At 47.8% G+C, this 17,073-nt stretch overlaps 1 protein-coding gene across 1 annotated transcript in view; it reads left to right on the plus strand.

Moving 5' to 3' along the window:
* Positions 1-16,324, plus strand: part of LMX1A (LIM homeobox transcription factor 1 alpha) — a 145,963-nt gene extending 129,639 nt beyond the window's left edge. The window contains exons 5-9 of the mRNA XM_050963316.1: positions 6,109-6,278; positions 10,240-10,317; positions 10,478-10,547; positions 12,250-12,420; positions 13,197-16,324. Of these exons, the coding sequence (XP_050819273.1) occupies positions 6,109-6,278; positions 10,240-10,317; positions 10,478-10,547; positions 12,250-12,420; positions 13,197-13,357 (650 nt within the window). The 3' untranslated portion in view covers positions 13,358-16,324. The remainder of the gene's footprint in view (positions 1-6,108; positions 6,279-10,239; positions 10,318-10,477; positions 10,548-12,249; positions 12,421-13,196) is intronic.
* Positions 16,325-17,073: the final 749 nt, after the last annotated feature.

Here is a 17,073-nt window from a genome sequence, read left to right on the forward strand (position 1 = left end):
TCCGTTGCCAACCCAGTTTGGTGTTGGAAAGTTAATTTGCGAATAAATCAGTGGTGGAAATCACAGGCAATCAGGTGTATGGGTTACCCTAAGGCGGTGGGCATTAAAGATATTCCTGAGGTAATTGCTGACTTTCAGAGAATGGGGTTTCCTATCTGCAGTGAAGCCATTGGTGGGACTCATGCCCATAATTTGCCCTCCACAATGGTACTACTACCCCACTGTTCTGCTGACCCTTGTGGATCACAGAGGGAGATTTAGTAATGCCAATGTAGGCTGCATTGGGAAAGTTCATGAGACCAGGGTTCTTCGCTGATCAGGAGCCTACATTCATGGACAGGCTGGGACACTATTTCCACCACATGACATTGTCATCAGTGGAGCTACTGTCCTCACCATTGTTCCAGGGGACCCTGGATTCCCCCTTTTGCCTTGGCTTATGACACCATACCCTAATTGCAAAGGCCCTGGCAAAAGACGGTTTAACTATGCTCTCGGCAGGTGAAGAATGGTGGTTGAATGTGCTTTGGGCAGATTGAAAACCCATTGGAGGTGGCTGCAGACCCATTTGGAGGCCAGTGTCATCAATGCTGTCCCCCTCACCGTGGCTTGCTGTGCTCCTCCCAATCTTTGTGAAGCCGGAGCCATTTCCCCCTGAAAGGACCTGTGTGGGCAAGGGGCCACTGAGCTGATACACACAGCCAGAAAGTGCAGCTACCACAGCTGGAGCTGGCCATGCCCAGGCAACAGAAGTCAGGGATGCTTTGTGCTCCCTTCTGTGTTATGGATGTGTACAGACCAATGGAAGAGGGAGACTAGCACCTTTATGGATGTGCTTTTGGGGGGGAGAGAATGGGATTAATTGATTTTGGGGGGGCTCAGTGCTGCAGGGGTGCTGGTTACCGTGCAACATACTTGCAAATGACATGACAATTTATGAAATGGGCTGGGGCATGATTCCTTCCCTCTTTTCGCACATTTAACATTGGGGAAAGGGGGTGGAAGCATTTCCAGGAGAAGGGGGTTCAAGACTAAGGCCTGCATGGGGCTAAGTTGCCCTGCCCGGCTGCTCGTGGGACTGATTGCATGGGTCACCCAACCAGGGAGTTTTCTGAGCTGTTTCTGGAATGAGGATATGTTGCTAGGGACTCAGGCTGTGGTGTGAGAGAGGCAGCAGGAGCCAGTATAGATATGAGCTGCTCAAACAGTTCTCTCTGCTGACCAATGTCCGCCTCCCTCAGCCACTGTTCCTGTTCAAAGAATTGGGAAGCAAGTACCTGCTCCCGCGCTGAAACCCTGTCCTCACTCTGTGCGGCCAGCCGGAATCTTTCCGCTTGCCTGTCGCCATGTCTTTTCCCTAGCCACAAATCTTTGGAACTGGACCTGCTCGTTGGCCCTGCCCGGAACTTCAACTGTGAGTTCATCACAGAAACGCTTCCTCTTGGAACGGTCCGTGGAGGTATGTTGGTCCAGGATTCTGCTGCAGTGTGGGCAAGCTGTGAAGGAGCTGCAGCTGGTAGACGTCGAGGGGCTTGGAACAGGACAAGACCCAGTGGGTTATTGTCTCCAATAGCTCAGTGCAGGAGCACAGAAAAAATCCTTGTGGAATTTCAAGGACATAAAATGTTTCTTTTCCAAACTGAACCTCAGTATATTGTGAAAGGGATACTTCAGTCTGGAGAATCTCCCTGGACACAGCCTGTGCGGCAGTGAAATAAGTGCAGAGACCAGGGTAAATTAAACATTCTAAGCTTTCTGCCGGTCTTCAGGAACTTCCCATGTTCCAAGACTTACTGAAAATCGACATGAACAGTCCAGAGAGCTCTTCAGACAGCTCTTTTAAAACTCTTGGATGCAAATCTTTCAGACTTGCTGATTTAAAAATGCGGATTTGATAGAGGAGTCAACAAAGTCAGCACCTTGTAGGAAGCACCCAGGCCTGTATTTTGTATAGTGTCTCTCTTTTAAGCGGTATTCCAGAATTCTGTACTTTCTTAGAAAATTCCGTTATGGAATTGAATAATGGGGGGTGGGAGGGCGGATAATGAGTTTTTCAGTTCACTGGCAATGCTGGGAAAAAAAAGGGTTTGGAGTTGAACTGGAAATGAAATAGTTAGAAATTTTTGACAAACCATAAAGTTAAAAAGAAACAAAAAAATCTTCATTTCAGTTAGAACAAAATGATTAGTCTCCAGAAAATGGAATCATTTTTGCTTGTTTCTAATAAAACAAAAGGAAATTTTGAAATGAAGAGTCATTTTGAACCAAAAAGCAAAACATTTAATTTAGGAAAAGTCAAAATGAAATGTTTTGATTTTTAATTTTTTTTTGTAGTATTTTTGACCCAAGCAATTCAGCAAAATGAGCCCAGTTTGGTGAAACTTTTTGATGCGGCTGAATCTGAATTTTTTTTTTTACCAAAAAAGTTTTGGTTGAAAAATCTCAGCCAGGTCTACTGAATAATAAATGAATTTTGACATCTGTTGATGTGAAATTGACATTTATTAACCCAAGAGGTAAATATTGACTAATATGACCGGCAGGGGAAAGAAGGTCTTAGGTAGTCTTAGGCCATTTGTACCATTAGTTGGGTGGCAGGAGATAAGAGCCCAGAGTGGATGGATCAGTGAACTGTCTGGCACACTAGGAGGTTGGCTGCTGTATAAAATGGAACAATGGTCTGCTGTGGTATAGAACGGGTTTCAAATTAGACAGACCAGTGATCTAGACTATTGGAGCAAATCCTGTGAGCTGCTAGTCATGTGGAACAGCTATTCCAATGGCTCTGTGCAGGGCATCCCACAGCTGGCCCTGATTTTTAAAGTTGTCCTTCAGTCCTGTGCATTGCCATTGTGAAGTCCCGATTCGGTTGCTCAGCCAGGTTCCTGTTTGTGAGATGCATGTCTTGGTGCGTGATGTTGTCACACTTCACATTCGCAACCAGTCACTGCCATGCTGCAAGTAAGTGGAGCAGGGATGCCTTGAGAGCTTCCATACACCAGGGGAATGTGCCCAAATTCCTCTCAGAGCCTGAGCTCAAGGGCATCCTTCAGGCACCCATGTTGGCTCCCAGGGCCAAGGAAGGGGCAGCCGAGCAATTGCTTAGCACCTCCCTGGACTGCTCCTCAGTCACCTGCTTCCTTGAGTAGTTGGACATGGAGCTGCCTGTGCTGGAGCTGGGCAGGCTCTGGTGAGTGGAGGCACATTTCCAGTCCAGGTTCGGGGAGACCATCTGCAGCTGCAAGGATGTGGTTCACAGGCAGATCCATTCTGCCAGGGAGGGGGATCCCCTGCCCATGCTCTTCCCTGTAGCCAGGGCCATCAGCATCCCAGGGGAACTGAGGGGCCATTGCGTTGATCCACCTGCTCCCCTTTTCAATGAGCTGCAAACTTGGATCAAGAAAACTGGAGTTGCCATAATACCTGCCCGTCACCTCACTCCACAGTTTGGAGCTTGATCTTAACTGTATGGGTTCATCCTAACATTCTTTCTGTATTATTGCATTTCGTTAGTATAAAAAATCAGTAATTTGCTTTAATGTTTTGCTCTTCCAAAGCCTGTGACACTCATGGCTGAAGGTAATGGCTATGGCCAAGAACCAGACTCTAAAGAGACAAGCACTCGTATTATTTTCATCTTAGCATCTTAAGTATGCGTTTAGTGCACAGAATCATTATTTAGTTTCATCATAATAAGTTCCAGGCTATTTGTATGCTTGTACTTTGATTTAAAAACAAACCCAGTGTGTCCAATAAAAAAAAAATTGTCCCTCATTTTAAAGTGGGTTGTCCCTCATTGTCTCTCATTTTGAATGTCACTGTCCCTCATTTCAGAGTCTGGGGATTGAGAGGTAAGTTACAGCCTTTGAAAATACAATGAATTCATCAGCTGAACTCCGATCCATCTGTATTTCTCATGCTGCCAAAATTACTTCCCTTCCTGCTCCTCTGTTTGGACAATTCAGCTTTTAATCTGCCACCTGAGGCACTAAGCAGGGAGTTTATAAATTGTTAAGTATTTTAGACCTCCAGGGAAAAATGTCCAGCTTGTATGGCTTCAGGCTCCACCTCCTGTCCTTGTGTAGAAAGTTCAGTTTTCCTCAAAACGGATTTATAAATTGTTGTTCCTTTTTCTAGTGCTGACACTGTTGTCTCAAGCAAGGCTCCACAGGTGTCTAGCTCTCACAGGATATAACCTTCAGTGGAGACTGCTCACATCATAAATTGGTGGTATGAACAGAGGAAAAAAGGGAAAGAGAAAACCCCCCTCAAATTCCTTCCAATCTTTAACAAACATATGAAACAAGTTTAAACTTCACATGGCATTAATTCTTGTTTTTCCCCAAGTGCCTGAGTTTGGGTGGTTTTATGTCAGAGAAGAGATGTATGCTCCTATTGCCTACAGTTCGGCAAACATCGAGTGCTAGTCCTTTCATCTCGCATTCACATTGTCAGGTTAAATTATGAAGAACATCTAGACCAGGGATCGGCAACCTTTCAGAAGTGGTGTGCAGAGTCTTCATTTATTCACTCCACTTTAAGGTTTCACGTGCCAGTAATACATTTTAATGTTTTTAGAAGGTCTCTTTCTATAAGTCTATAATATAGAACTATACTAGTGTTGTATGTAAAGTAAGTAAGGTTTTTAAAATGTTTAAGAAGCTTCATTTAAAATTAAATTAAAATGCAGAGCCCCCCGAACTGGTGGCCAGGACCTGGGCAGTGTGAGTGCCACTGAAAATCAGCTTGTGTGCCGTCTTTGGCACACATGCCAAAGGTTGCCTACCCCTGATCTAGACCTTGGATTTGGGGGTCAGAGCCTGTCCCCTCTTTATCTCTCTGTAATATTTGACTGCTACAGCATTTTTAGTTCTTAAGAGAAAAATTCGCCCACATGAATTCTAGGGAGAAGCTTCTACAGTTTCATGTTTCACCTTGGATGTATTTCTACCCAAAATCATAATGTCCTGTTATATAAACTGCATACATGCACATTTATATCGGGCCTGATCTATGATCTGCAAGTGAATGCACAGCAATATCTTTTGATCAGTCAAGAATGGCTTTGTCCTTCTTTTGAATCAATATAAGCTGTCCAGACACAGTGTGTGATGATGAGACCCACAAGACAACAACAGAAGGGTGGTTTGAGGAGGTCATTGTACAATAGAGACACAATCCAATGGATAGTCCTGGCTTCTAGGCCCAGCTTTACCCCTGATCTGGTGTGTGACCTTGGTTAAGTCACTTCAACTCTCTGAGGCTTAGTCTCACCATCCATAAAATGGGAATAATGATACCTTTGTAAAGTGCTTAACACAAGAATCTGGAATTATGGGAAGTGCAGGTTGGGCCTCCATAGCTAAGGCTGCATCTAGACTTCCATTCTAAGCCCTATTATGGTGTGACCAATCCACGTGATTTTATTATGAATCTCACAATATTTGGTGGAGTTTGTTTCACATGATCCTGGCATTCCAACTTGTGAATTTCACCTTGTTCAAAATGGCCACCACTTCCCCTTGCTTTCAACAGAGCTGAAGCCAAATGTTCCCCAGTCAAGATGGCATAATTCCACAATAGCTTTGCATGCAAAAGTGAGGCTGCCTCTAGTGAAGGTGGCCATCCCCTCTGCTTTCAGTGAAGCCAGGCTGCCCTCAAGGAAGATGGTTGCCACTTTGTCATTAGGAGGGTGGATAGAAAACTATGAGGAGGCAGGGGAACGTGGAATCCCCAAAAAGTCTGTGGTGGTTTGGATCAAATATCCGTGGCCAGATGAAAGTGTAAATAAATCTATGTGAGGTTTGGCTGGGTGGCTGGGGAACTTGCAGCAAGAAGTCTTTAAAAGGTGTAGATACGTGTACTATGGGTTCAAAAGTTGCCAAGTAATGTAGATTCCTAAATCCCATTTTCAAAAGTCACTTAGGAGCCTAATACTCATTGAATGTCAATAAGTCTCAGGCTCCTAAGGCCTAGTGAGAGTTGGACACCTAAATCCCTTTGAGGATCTGGGTGCTAAAATGCACAGTTCAGCTAAACCAAGACGCACTGCCCAGAAAGCTGGCACGCTCTGTCCATTACCTTTATGGGCCTGCTTAATTCTTTCAGGTAAAAGTGATGATGAAGAGAGTCTATGCAAAATGGGTCATGGTCCCGGGAAAGGCGCCGAGGACAGCAAGGATCACAAGCGCCCCAAGAGACCAAGGACAATCCTGACAACGCAGCAGCGGAGGGCGTTCAAAGCATCATTCGAGGTCTCCTCCAAGCCGTGTAGGAAGGTACAGTGAGAAGAGACCCATCCGCATGTTGGAGATGTTGAGCCAGATTCTCAGCCGGTGTCACTCCATTGAAGCCACTGGGGCGGTGCTGATTTACATCGGCTGAGGATCTGGCCTGCTCTATTTCTGCTGCATGTTTGTGTGTGTGTGTAACATGTACTTGTGCAGCCAGACGTACCCAGGGAACCCAGCTTTCCAAAGCACCTCCAAATGTGAGCAAATTTCCCAGCTGTGCATGCAAGAAGAAATGAAGGTATGTGCTGTAAGTGTATATACGCCTGTGTGTGCACAGCATGATGGGTAATTCTTTGACTCTGGGCCAACCCCCAAGCGGCAGTAAATCCTCCTAGTTCCACTGAAGTCATTGGACCAACACCGATTTACACCTGCTGAGTCCCAGTCCCATGCCGTGTTCACTGGGGGAGGGTGGATAGAGTTACTGCTGTCTGTGACATGCATGAAGTGCACCTACCAGTGCCCCAGAGATTCCAAAAATCTTATGGAAGAGCCTGCTTATATCTCCCTGGGTGCTCAGTATCCTAGTGGGAGTCAGGTGGAATGGTATTGTCTGCAAGGAAGGTTAACAAGTAATATCCTATCTTTGGAGTGGGTTTGCTTCGTACCACTGATGCGCTTAGCTGGGGAAAGAAGGGTCTTGTAGTTACGGCACCGGCACAAGGCTCAGCAGAACAGGTTTGGTTCCTCGCTCTGCCCCAGACTTCCTGTGCAAACTTGGGCAAGTCCCTTGTGCCTCAGTTCCCTGTCTGTAAAATAGAGATTTTAATTCCCCTTGGTCTTGTCTATTGAGATTGTAGTCTCTGTAAGGCAGCGTCTGTCCCAGACACTGTGTACTAGGTGCCGTACAACACATGGTAGAGGATACGACCTCTGTGCCAAGGACTTTCTGGTGGAAAGGATCTCTTAGATCAAGGGTTCTCAACCTTTCTCTTTCTGAAGTCCCACCAACATGTTATAAAAACTCCATGGCCCAACCATGCCACAACAAAAAAAAATTCTGCATATGAAAGCCAGGGAAGGCATTAGGCGGTAGCAAGCAGGGCAACTGCCCTGGGCCACATACCACAGGGGGCTCTGCAAAGCTAAGTTGCTCAGGCTTCGGCTTCAGTCCTGGTGATGGGACTTGGGACTCCAGGCTTCAGTCCCGCATGGTGGGGCTTGGGCTTTGGCTTTCTGATCTGGGCCCCACCAAGTCTAACATTGGCCCTGCTTGGTGGGCCCCTGGACTCCTGATTGAGAACCACTGACTTAAATCATCCAGGAAAGTTAGAGGTGGAAAGGATCTCTTAGATCATCCAGGCTATTTCCTGAAAAATGAAGGATTGTTTCCTTTCTATTGTACATTTCTCAGTGTTTTAAGTCTAGTTTTTAAAAAGGTCCCAAGCACCTGCAATTTCTACTCAGATTAGGTGTTTGATGGACCTTAATGTCCTAGAACTTCATGAAGTTGAACCCAAAGAAAGCAGGGGCTCTGATTATTGACTCCAATAACATTGATTCAGTTGCTGAGCAGTGCGTCTGTCCTGGTAATTCCATTGGACAATATATCCCTGACTCCATCCTCACCCAACTCTGAAATTCATATTATCCTCCAATTGGCCATTCTCCTGGGCCAGCTACTAAGCTGATGTAAATCAGCAAAAATCCATCTAAGACAATGGAGCCACGCCAACTGACACCCGCTGGACAGCTGGCCCCTTCTCGCCATTTCATCATTAAAAGGGCCTTTTCCCACCAGTGCTCCGGCAGATAGATTTAGAGTTACGGCTAAACGGCTCTGTTTTTTCAAGGCTCGATTACAGTAATTGTTTGTTATACGGGGCTCCTTCTCATCACCTATCGAGGCTAACGGCTCATTCAGGCTGCTGCGGATTCCATTTTTGCAGGCATGGAGCTGCCCGAGGACATTACTTCGCTGCAGAAATTGTTGCCTTCACTCCTTGTCAAGCTAGACATTGATTTTCTTTAAAGTTCTTCTATTGTGTTTAATGTCCTGAGTGGCTGTGGGCCAGATTATAGACCCCATCTCTGTTCTGATGTTCCCAGCCAGTTCTTATGATCGGAAGCTGCAGGTAGCCAGACTGGGCCTGGCTGTGATCTTGCGTCTGTGGAAGAGAGAGCATCTTACAGTCACGTGCCCTATCTGTGAGGTTCTCCACTGGTCGCAAAAGGAGGTGCTCAGTCTGTCCCACAGCTGAAACCTGTCTGGGATTCCCCAGTAGTACAGCCCTCCCCCAGCCCCATCTGCCTACCCTCCGGCACCTAGGAAGAGCGTGGACCTTCCGGCATGACCTGAAGGTCAACAAACTCAGGCTCTGATGAACTGATGGGGAAGCTGGTCCATAGCTGAAACCCCCCCATTAAGAAGGCCCTGCCTCTAGTCACACCCAGGCTCAACAGGAGGAGTGCTTGCTCAATGCTGCTGTATGATCACATGAGATAGTCTTTGAGATAACCAGGGCCCAGTTCATATAGGGCCAGATTGTATCTTGCTGGCACTGCCCCACTGGTGGGGAGCTCCATGGACTCCTTCCAGATCACATGAGGGTGTAGCTGCTACACCATGCCTTAGCTGCAAGGGATGGTGAGGGCAAGGGAGGCGTGCATGGCTGCCATCTCCTCCCTGCCCCCTTGGTGCAGCTTGTGCCCTTGGAGGAGCTAGGAGGGAACAGTCCCTGTGCTCCCCCAAACACAAGCACTGCACTTGTGCCCCATCCCCATGTGGGGATGTGAAGGAGAGGGCAGGCACCAGGCATCCTTCTCTTCCCCCGGGGCCGTGTTCTGGGCCAGGGCACAGAGTTGCCATTAAGTTGAAATCCTGGCCCCGTTGGCATCAATGGCAAAACAGATGTGGGGAGCAGGATTTCACCCCCAGGCTTCATAGGCTGAACTAAATCCCTTCAATTCCAGTCAGTGCAGACTGGGGACTCATCCCTAGGCATTTGATTGCTTGTGTGTACATGTGAGGCAGAAAGCAACCACATTGTGTGATTCCTTATTCGTTATTATTTTTACTACAGAATTACCCAGAGGGCCCAGTCAGGGATCGGGATCCCATGGTGCTAATTGTTGTACATGTAGGTCATTTAAAAAAAGAGTCTTTAGCACAAAGGGCTTATGGTCTAGACTGATCACCAGACTAGGGTGACCAGATGTCCTGATTTTATATGGAAAATCCCAATTTTGGGGTCTTTTTCTTGTATAGACTCCTATTACCCCCACCTCCTGTCCTGATTTTTCACACTTGCTGTCTGGTCTCCCTACACCAGACCCAAGAGGGAGAGCAAACAAAGTGAGGGGAGACTGTAGGAAGGCAGAAAAGATGGGGATAGTGAAACAAGTGCTTCATATGGGAAGCAGCTCACAGCTCACCATCTGTGTGGCCAGCAGGGCCAGCTCCAGGCACCAGCGAAAGAAGCAGGTGCCTGGGGTGGCCAATAGAAAGGAGCAGCAGTCTGTCCGTTTTTGGGGAGGCACGTCTGGGTCTTCGGTGGCAATTTGGCGGCGGGTCCTTCAGTCCCTCTCTTCCTCCTTGGCGGCAGCTAAATCGCTCCGCTTCAGTCTTCGGCAGCAGCTCAATTGCGGGGGGTTTGGTTTTTTTTTTCTTCACTGCTTGGGGCCACAAAAAAGCTGGAGCCGGCCCTGGTGGCCAGCTGCAGGGTTCACAGGCCTCAAGGCAAAGCCTCTACCCAAAGGGATCTGGAGGGGATGGTGCAGTCCATGGTTCTGTCTCTGAGCTGGCTCCAGTGGTAGGAAAACTCCCTGCCAGCAGGCTGCTAGCTAAGCATGGCTGCCTGCCGGGCCTCCTGGGGACTGTGTGAACTGGAGACTCCCTGATGTTCTGGGTCACTGGGGTTTGCCTGATCGCTGTTCCTCCCCTGGAATGAGATTGCAAAACCGCTGGTTAAAAGACTGAGGCCATCTGCTGTGTCGTTTATTCCAGGTCAGAGAGACACTGGCAGCTGAGACGGGGCTGAGTGTGCGAGTCGTGCAGGTTTGGTTCCAGAATCAGAGAGCGAAGGTACGTAACCTTGGGGGATGATATGGGGTCTGGACTCAGTGACCCAGGAGGTCGCTCTGGCCCTGTATTCTTCCGAAAAACACTGTCCTAGAGCTTTGCTCTTGCCTCCTCCATAGATTGACTTGTTTCAACCCTCTACATTCCTTTCCTTCCTGAACAGATGAAGAAACTTGCAAGGAGACAGCAGCAGCAGCAGCAAGATCAGCAAAACACCCAGCGGCTCAGTTCAGGTACTGCCCAAGGCCCCCCTAGCCCCCTTGCTGCATGAGATCCCCATGACCACTGTTGGAGATCACAGAGCTGCTGCACAATGCTGCCCCTCGCCCCAATCTGACGCAATGGTATTCCCAGTTTAATTGCAGTACCCGCTTTCTGCTGCCCATGTCCCATTTCCTGGCCTAGAACCCCAACTCTTCTAGCTGGGGTCTCCCATTCTGCTGCAAGACCGGCCCTTACTGCACTCCAGAACTCTGCTCGGGATCCCCCAGCTCTGTGGTGTGTTACCCCTAGAGCCACTAGCCCAGGGGTTCTCAAATTGGGGGTTGGGACCCCTCAGGGGGTCACAAGGTTATTACATGGGGGGTCATGAGCTGTCAGCCTCCACCCCTACCCTGCTTTGCCTCCAGCATTTATAATGGTGTTAAATATAGAAAAAAGAGTTTTTAATTTATAAGGGGGATCACACTCAGAGGCTTCCTATGTGAAAGGGGTCATCAGTACAAAAGTTGGAGAATCACTGCACTAGCCCATTGTAGAATGCCCTACATGCGTGGGCAGCAGAGCTGAAAATGTTACTATCTGTCATAAGATAAACAGCTCACTTAAAAGCCCAGCCACAGCATGAGACTTGATAATCTCTTTGCAGCAGTGAGTTCCACTGGTTGTTTACATGCTGGGTGAAGTAGCGTTTCATGGCTTACAGCATAAGGGCAAGGGGCCGGAAAGGACAGCTAGCATGGGAAAGGGAGTCAGGGCCTCTCACTGCTGCAAGGGGTGAGGCTAGGAAAAGGTGGTTTGGCTTTAATGACTAACGACTCAATGCTTCTCTGAAGACCTGCCTAGTGCACTGGAGGTGGCAAAGCTGCTCCTGCCAGCGAGGGAGAGTTTCTCATTTCTGATAAGGCCCCTTGGTGCTGCTCTGGGAGTGGAAAGGAGCTTGAAGGGGAACGAGAATGGCCCCCAGGCTGATGCAGAGCTGGTGAAATGGCTCTACCACAGTCCTGAGCTACGACCCTGGGCAAGGGGAGTTTTTGCACTAGGGAGCAGGAGGGAGGGCTATGTTCGTGGCAGGGGTGGGAGGGGACATGGCCAAATCACACTGCTCTTCATCTGTTCTCTGCATTCCAAGGCCCATGAGGAGTCATGGGAAGCCGAGAGTCAATTAGAGCAGCCCGGAGGAGGTTCTAACTTACACTGCAGGGCATGGTGGCCCCAGAATGACACCAGCATACATGGTGTGTGAAAGTGACTTAAAGCCACCTTTGTGTTACCCCTCCATCCGGGCCCCAAGCACAGGGCTAGAGTGACTGACAGAGCATTCTCCTGGGAGCATGCAAGGCTATGATTTGTCCAGAAGTCTGGAGTGGATGGAGCCTGACATCTCTGCCCATTTCTGCAGGAAAGGAGGGATGACAGCAGCACTGCACAAAGAGACGCTGATTCTGGCCAAAGGGGGCCAGAAGCTTAGGTGACAGGGCAAGAACGGGGGAGCTGAGTCCTGGCGCTGGTGAGGTAGAGTAAAGGGTGCCACTGTGGGACTGTAGGCTCATGGATGTGTGTCAGAGGAGAGCCCGGAGGAGTGAGAAGGGAACCAGCACTGCTGCCTGGGGAGGGGTTTGGAGTGCAGACCTGTGTAGCAGCCCAGGGAGGTTAGAAACAGGGTGGGTGTACAGCAGCATTTGGCTCTGACATCAGTTCACCCTTGTCTTACAGCTCAGACAAACAATGGTGGGAATGCTGGCCTGGAGGGGATCATAAACCCATACACCACACTGGCCCCACCACAACATCTGCTGGCTATTGAACAGGGCGTCTACAGCTCGGACCCCTTCCGGCAAGGGCTCACCCCGCCCCAGATGCCAGGAGACCACATGCACCCCTATGGTAAGAGCCTCTGGGAAACTGCAGTGCTCATCTCTAGGCAGCTCTGAAGCAAGTCTCTTTCCACCCACCAATACAGGGCCAGAGTGGAGATTCCACTCTGACTTACACACACACGCCAGCAGGGCTGGCTTTAGGCCAATTCCACCAATTCTCCCATATCGGGCCCCACGCCTAAGAAGGCCCCACGCCCAGTGAGAATCTCTTCCCTGGCTAAAGGCACCTTTTTAATTTTTACTCACCTAGTGGTGCTCTGGGCCTTCGGCAGCACTTCAGTGGTGGGTCCTTCGCTTGTTCTGGGTCTTCAGCGGCACTTCGGCGGCAGGTCCTTCAGTGCCACCGAAGATCTGGAGCGAGTGAAGGACTCGCCGCCGAAGTGCCGCCGAAGACTCGGAGCACCACCCGGTGAGTACAAGCCCCATGTGTTTTTTTTATAGTTATTTATTTTATTATTTTTGTCTTCCCTGCTGGGGCCCCGTCAAAACTGTTCGAATTGGGCCCTGCACTTCCTAAAGCCGGCCCTGCATGCCAGTTCTCACCTTCCCTGCGAGTCTCCATGGCTGATGAGATTGGCACCTTCCTGAAGCACATGCTGCCTTCCAGAGCTCCAGCTGAAGTGTCATGGATCAGCAGCGCCCCCTAGTGTGAGCAGCTGCTGAATGCCCACACTCCAGCCCTTTAGCTCTGCAGGGGGACAGCGCTATGTCACTGCAAAGCACTTTGCTAGGACTGTCCATCGCCAATAATACTTCAACATCGTTTGTTTGCCTCACTTTAAGGCGCTGAGCCCCTTTTCCATGACCTGGATAGTGATGATACCTCACTTAGCAACCTGGGCGACTGTTTCCTAGCAACTTCAGAAGCTGGACCGCTGCAGTCAAGAATGGGAAATCCCATCGACCATCTGTACTCCATGCAGAACTCCTATTTCACTTCTTGAACCTTGTCTGTGTCACCTGGCCAGGCACAGGCGTCTATGACATTACAGGCTAAACCCACTTCAGATATGGCGGGCAAGGGGTTTATGTTGCTGGAATGCTGTCAGACAATATTTTGTAGCTCAGTATTTCCAAAGACTGACTAAGTTATGGATCGCATAGTGTAATGTTTTTATTAGAATTCTAGTATTAGATATTAAGTGTTTGTTAGAGCTGGGCTGCTAGGTGTTTTCAACTTGAAATTTCAACTATGGGGGAAAAACAGGTTAAACATTTCTATGAAATTTTGACATCCCCCATCTCCTGTTTGCCCCCCTGTCCAGCTATAGAAAGGATTGATTTAGGAAACAATTATTCATATATTTATTTATTTTTTATTTTGAAATTTAGACTGAATTTTGATGGGGAAAGAAAAAAACAGGAAACACTTTGTGCAAAGTTTTCACAATTCCGTTATCCGCACCCTCCTCCTGCGGTTTATGGGATTTATTTCAGCTAAGTTCTCTGACCTGCGACATATAAGTCAGACAAGATGATTGCATTGAGTGACCTTCTGGCCTTAGAGTTTCTGACCATACGATTTCAGTCCTCCTGTAAAAATGGTCCAAAACTTTTCAAATTTTGTAATTTTGGCAAAATTTGATGAAAAAACAGGGGAAATTTCAAAGAAATGTTCGCCATTTTTTTCCTGTTTCTCTACCAGCTCTAGTGTTTATTGATGAAAACAGGGACTTTTAATATAGACATTCTCATGCAAGTTTAGACATCTAGAAACTCCTAATCTGTCTCTCACTAACTGGGAAATTCCTGGAAAAAGATAGGTATGTTTGGGTGTATGCCTATGTGCCTGCACATGGGGTGGGTGTGTAAATGTATGTACTGCACAGACACACCTGCATATAGTATCAACAAAGTTTATTCCTAATTCTATCAGAAATGTACTGTACAGCAAAAGTAACTTTATTTTCAGCGTGAACCATATTTAAGGAAATGCTTGATGCACTTAAGTTATAAGACAATAATTTACTTTTATAAAGGTTATGTTTAGTTTGCAAAAGCCCAGCGGCAGGGAAGGAACACTTGATTCCTTGCAGTTGAGAGGTCTTTGGTGCTTTCCATCTGCTTGGTTGCTTTTAAAGGTTGGTTATAATCCAAAGAGTGTCCATGTCAGTCATTGGAGCCTGATCCTGGGCCCACTGAAGCAAAAGGCAAAATTCTCATGGACTTTAATAGGGCAGGATCGAGCCCTGTATCTGCTCTGCTCCCTCTGTGTCTCTGAGTCACAGCTGCTGGCTTCACTGACCATCTCAGGAGTTTTCCATTCCTAGCCCACCCAGTAGGAGCCAATAAAGCGATGGACGAGTGAGATGGAATATGTTCTGCCCCATGCATCATCAGCAAGTGGATTAGCCCTAGACAACTGCAGATCTGGTGACCTGCACAGGATCTCGATTCTCCCAGTAAGGACCTGATCCAAGGCCCATCAAAGTCAATGGAAAAACTCCCATTGGTATCACTGTGCTTTGAATCAGACCCTGGAAGGAGAACAGGAAGTAGTTTTTCATGATCTTGGGGAGAGTATGCAGATCCTTGTGTGAACATTTGCCGGGGGCTGTATTTGACCTTGGGCCAACCCTGATCAGCTAAGCTCAGATGGCAGAATCTAAGGGCTGGTCTACACTGGGAACTTGCAGCTGCACAGCTACGCATAAGTGCTGGAACTAGGGGTGCTGCCACACTCCCTGGCTTGAAGTGGTTTCCATCGTATCCAGGTTTACAGTTTGGTTCAATTGCTCTCAGCATCTGCACTGTACAAATTTCTCCAGCACCCCTGCAGCTATGTCGCTCAGGGGTGTGATAAATCCACACCCCTGAGCAACACAGTTAAACCGACCTAATCCTCTGTGTAGATGGCGCTAGGTGGATGGAAAAAATTCTTCTCTTGACATAGCTACTGCCTCTCAGGGAGGTGGATTGCCTATGCGGATGGGAGAACCCATCCTGTTCAGCACAGATAGTGTCTACACTGAAGTGTTGCAGCTGTGCCACTGTAGCGTTTCAGGTGTAGACAAGCCCTACGTTGCTGCTGCAGCTGAGCACAGATGGATTTTCAGTACCCAAGCGAGGAGTGTGAAGCCAGCACTTTGGGTTTTCTCATGCGAATGCTTAGTTTGCGGCCAGATGGGGTGTGAATCTACACTGCACTAGCTGTCCATGCCGACCCTGCTGACAGGCACTAACCGTTCCCTACTGCATTTTCATCTTCTCCAGTTGCAAAGCAGGCTAGATCAAAATGCACTTACAGGACCTTTGGTGCTCAGCAAGCCCAGGTGTCAATCTACCCAGCATTAGCTTGCCGCACCCTAAGTGTTTGCATAGATGAGCCCTGAGAAACACCCTCTATTTGGACCTGATCCAAATCCCATTGACATCAGAGGGTTTCTGATCGAGCCCTTCATTTGAAAACGGAGGCTCAACTCTGGATCCAAGTGAGCTATTCTTCCGCCTCTGGAAGAGAGAATACATATGGAGCCTCACACGGTCACTTTTCTTTAAGCAATGGGTTACCCTGCTCTTTGCTTCCCCAGTGCAGCACAAAAGCATGAAGTGTCAATGTCCCGATGGTCTTTGGGACAAATCAAGTGTGGGAGGGCTGCCTGCTTACCACCCACATGCTCCGTTGAACCACTGGGGAAGCCATGGGCACCTTGGCAGAGTTTTTCTTAGAATCAATCCCTCTGCTGAGGCAGGTGCAGATGAGTCCTTATCCTATTATAGTTTATGTGTTGTGTAATTTTGTGCTGTTGTTATGGATAAATTATGCAAACAACAAAATGTAAATGAATGAAAGTAACTGTGGTGCTGTACTGTCCAGCTAGCAGCCATGTTAAAGACCTGACACTGAATGTTACGAGGGGCTAATGGATGAAAATGACACACCATTGGAACTGATGTACGAAGATTAAATTAAAAATCTCCGCAAAGTGGCTGGTCTCTTTGTGTGTGAGATGTTTTGTTTTCTCTGCATTTATCAGAAGAGTGGGGATGTTAAGAGGAAGAGGAGTTGGACAGGGCATAGTGAGAGAAACTGACCAAAGAATGAATATATATATATATATAGAAGCAATCAAAAGTCCACAACTGATCTGTACCCCTGCCTCCCACTTAGAAATAAACCAGTTGCTGCTTTCCAACTGGAAAGCCCCACTAACTGGCATTTCAAAGTCAAAGGGGTAACATCAAACAGGACAAAACCCTGGAGAATCCCTACCAGGGCTGGGGAAATCTGGTAGACAAAACGAATTATAGCAGTAAGGATTTTCCATCTCTAACTCCTGGGATGCTACAGCCCTACTCTGTTGCATTGCCTGGTGTTTGCTCACTTTATGAGGCCTGCACAAGAGCCTTTGAGGACTGTGGGAGTTTTTCCATTCACTTCTTTGATCGTAGGATCAGGTCTCTCTGCTGCTGTCTTTTGGTAACCATTCACTGAAGCACTTTGCGCAACTCATTGTTTTCCTGCACTGACTCAGTGGTCACCATAGGATCAGACCCACTTTATACGGAAACCACCAGGATCCTCACTTGCATGTATTCAGACCATTGGTTAACTGTCTTTTAAAACAAGCAGTGGTTGTCCCTTCCTTTAACTCTGGCAAGTTTGGTTTCAAAACAGAGAAGTGCAACAGGGATTGTGTCTAGCTGAATCGGGGCAGTG

Source organism: Gopherus flavomarginatus, chromosome 7 (genome assembly GCF_025201925.1).
Source record: "Gopherus flavomarginatus isolate rGopFla2 chromosome 7, rGopFla2.mat.asm, whole genome shotgun sequence".
Lineage (NCBI taxonomy): Eukaryota > Metazoa > Chordata > Testudines > Testudinidae > Gopherus > Gopherus flavomarginatus.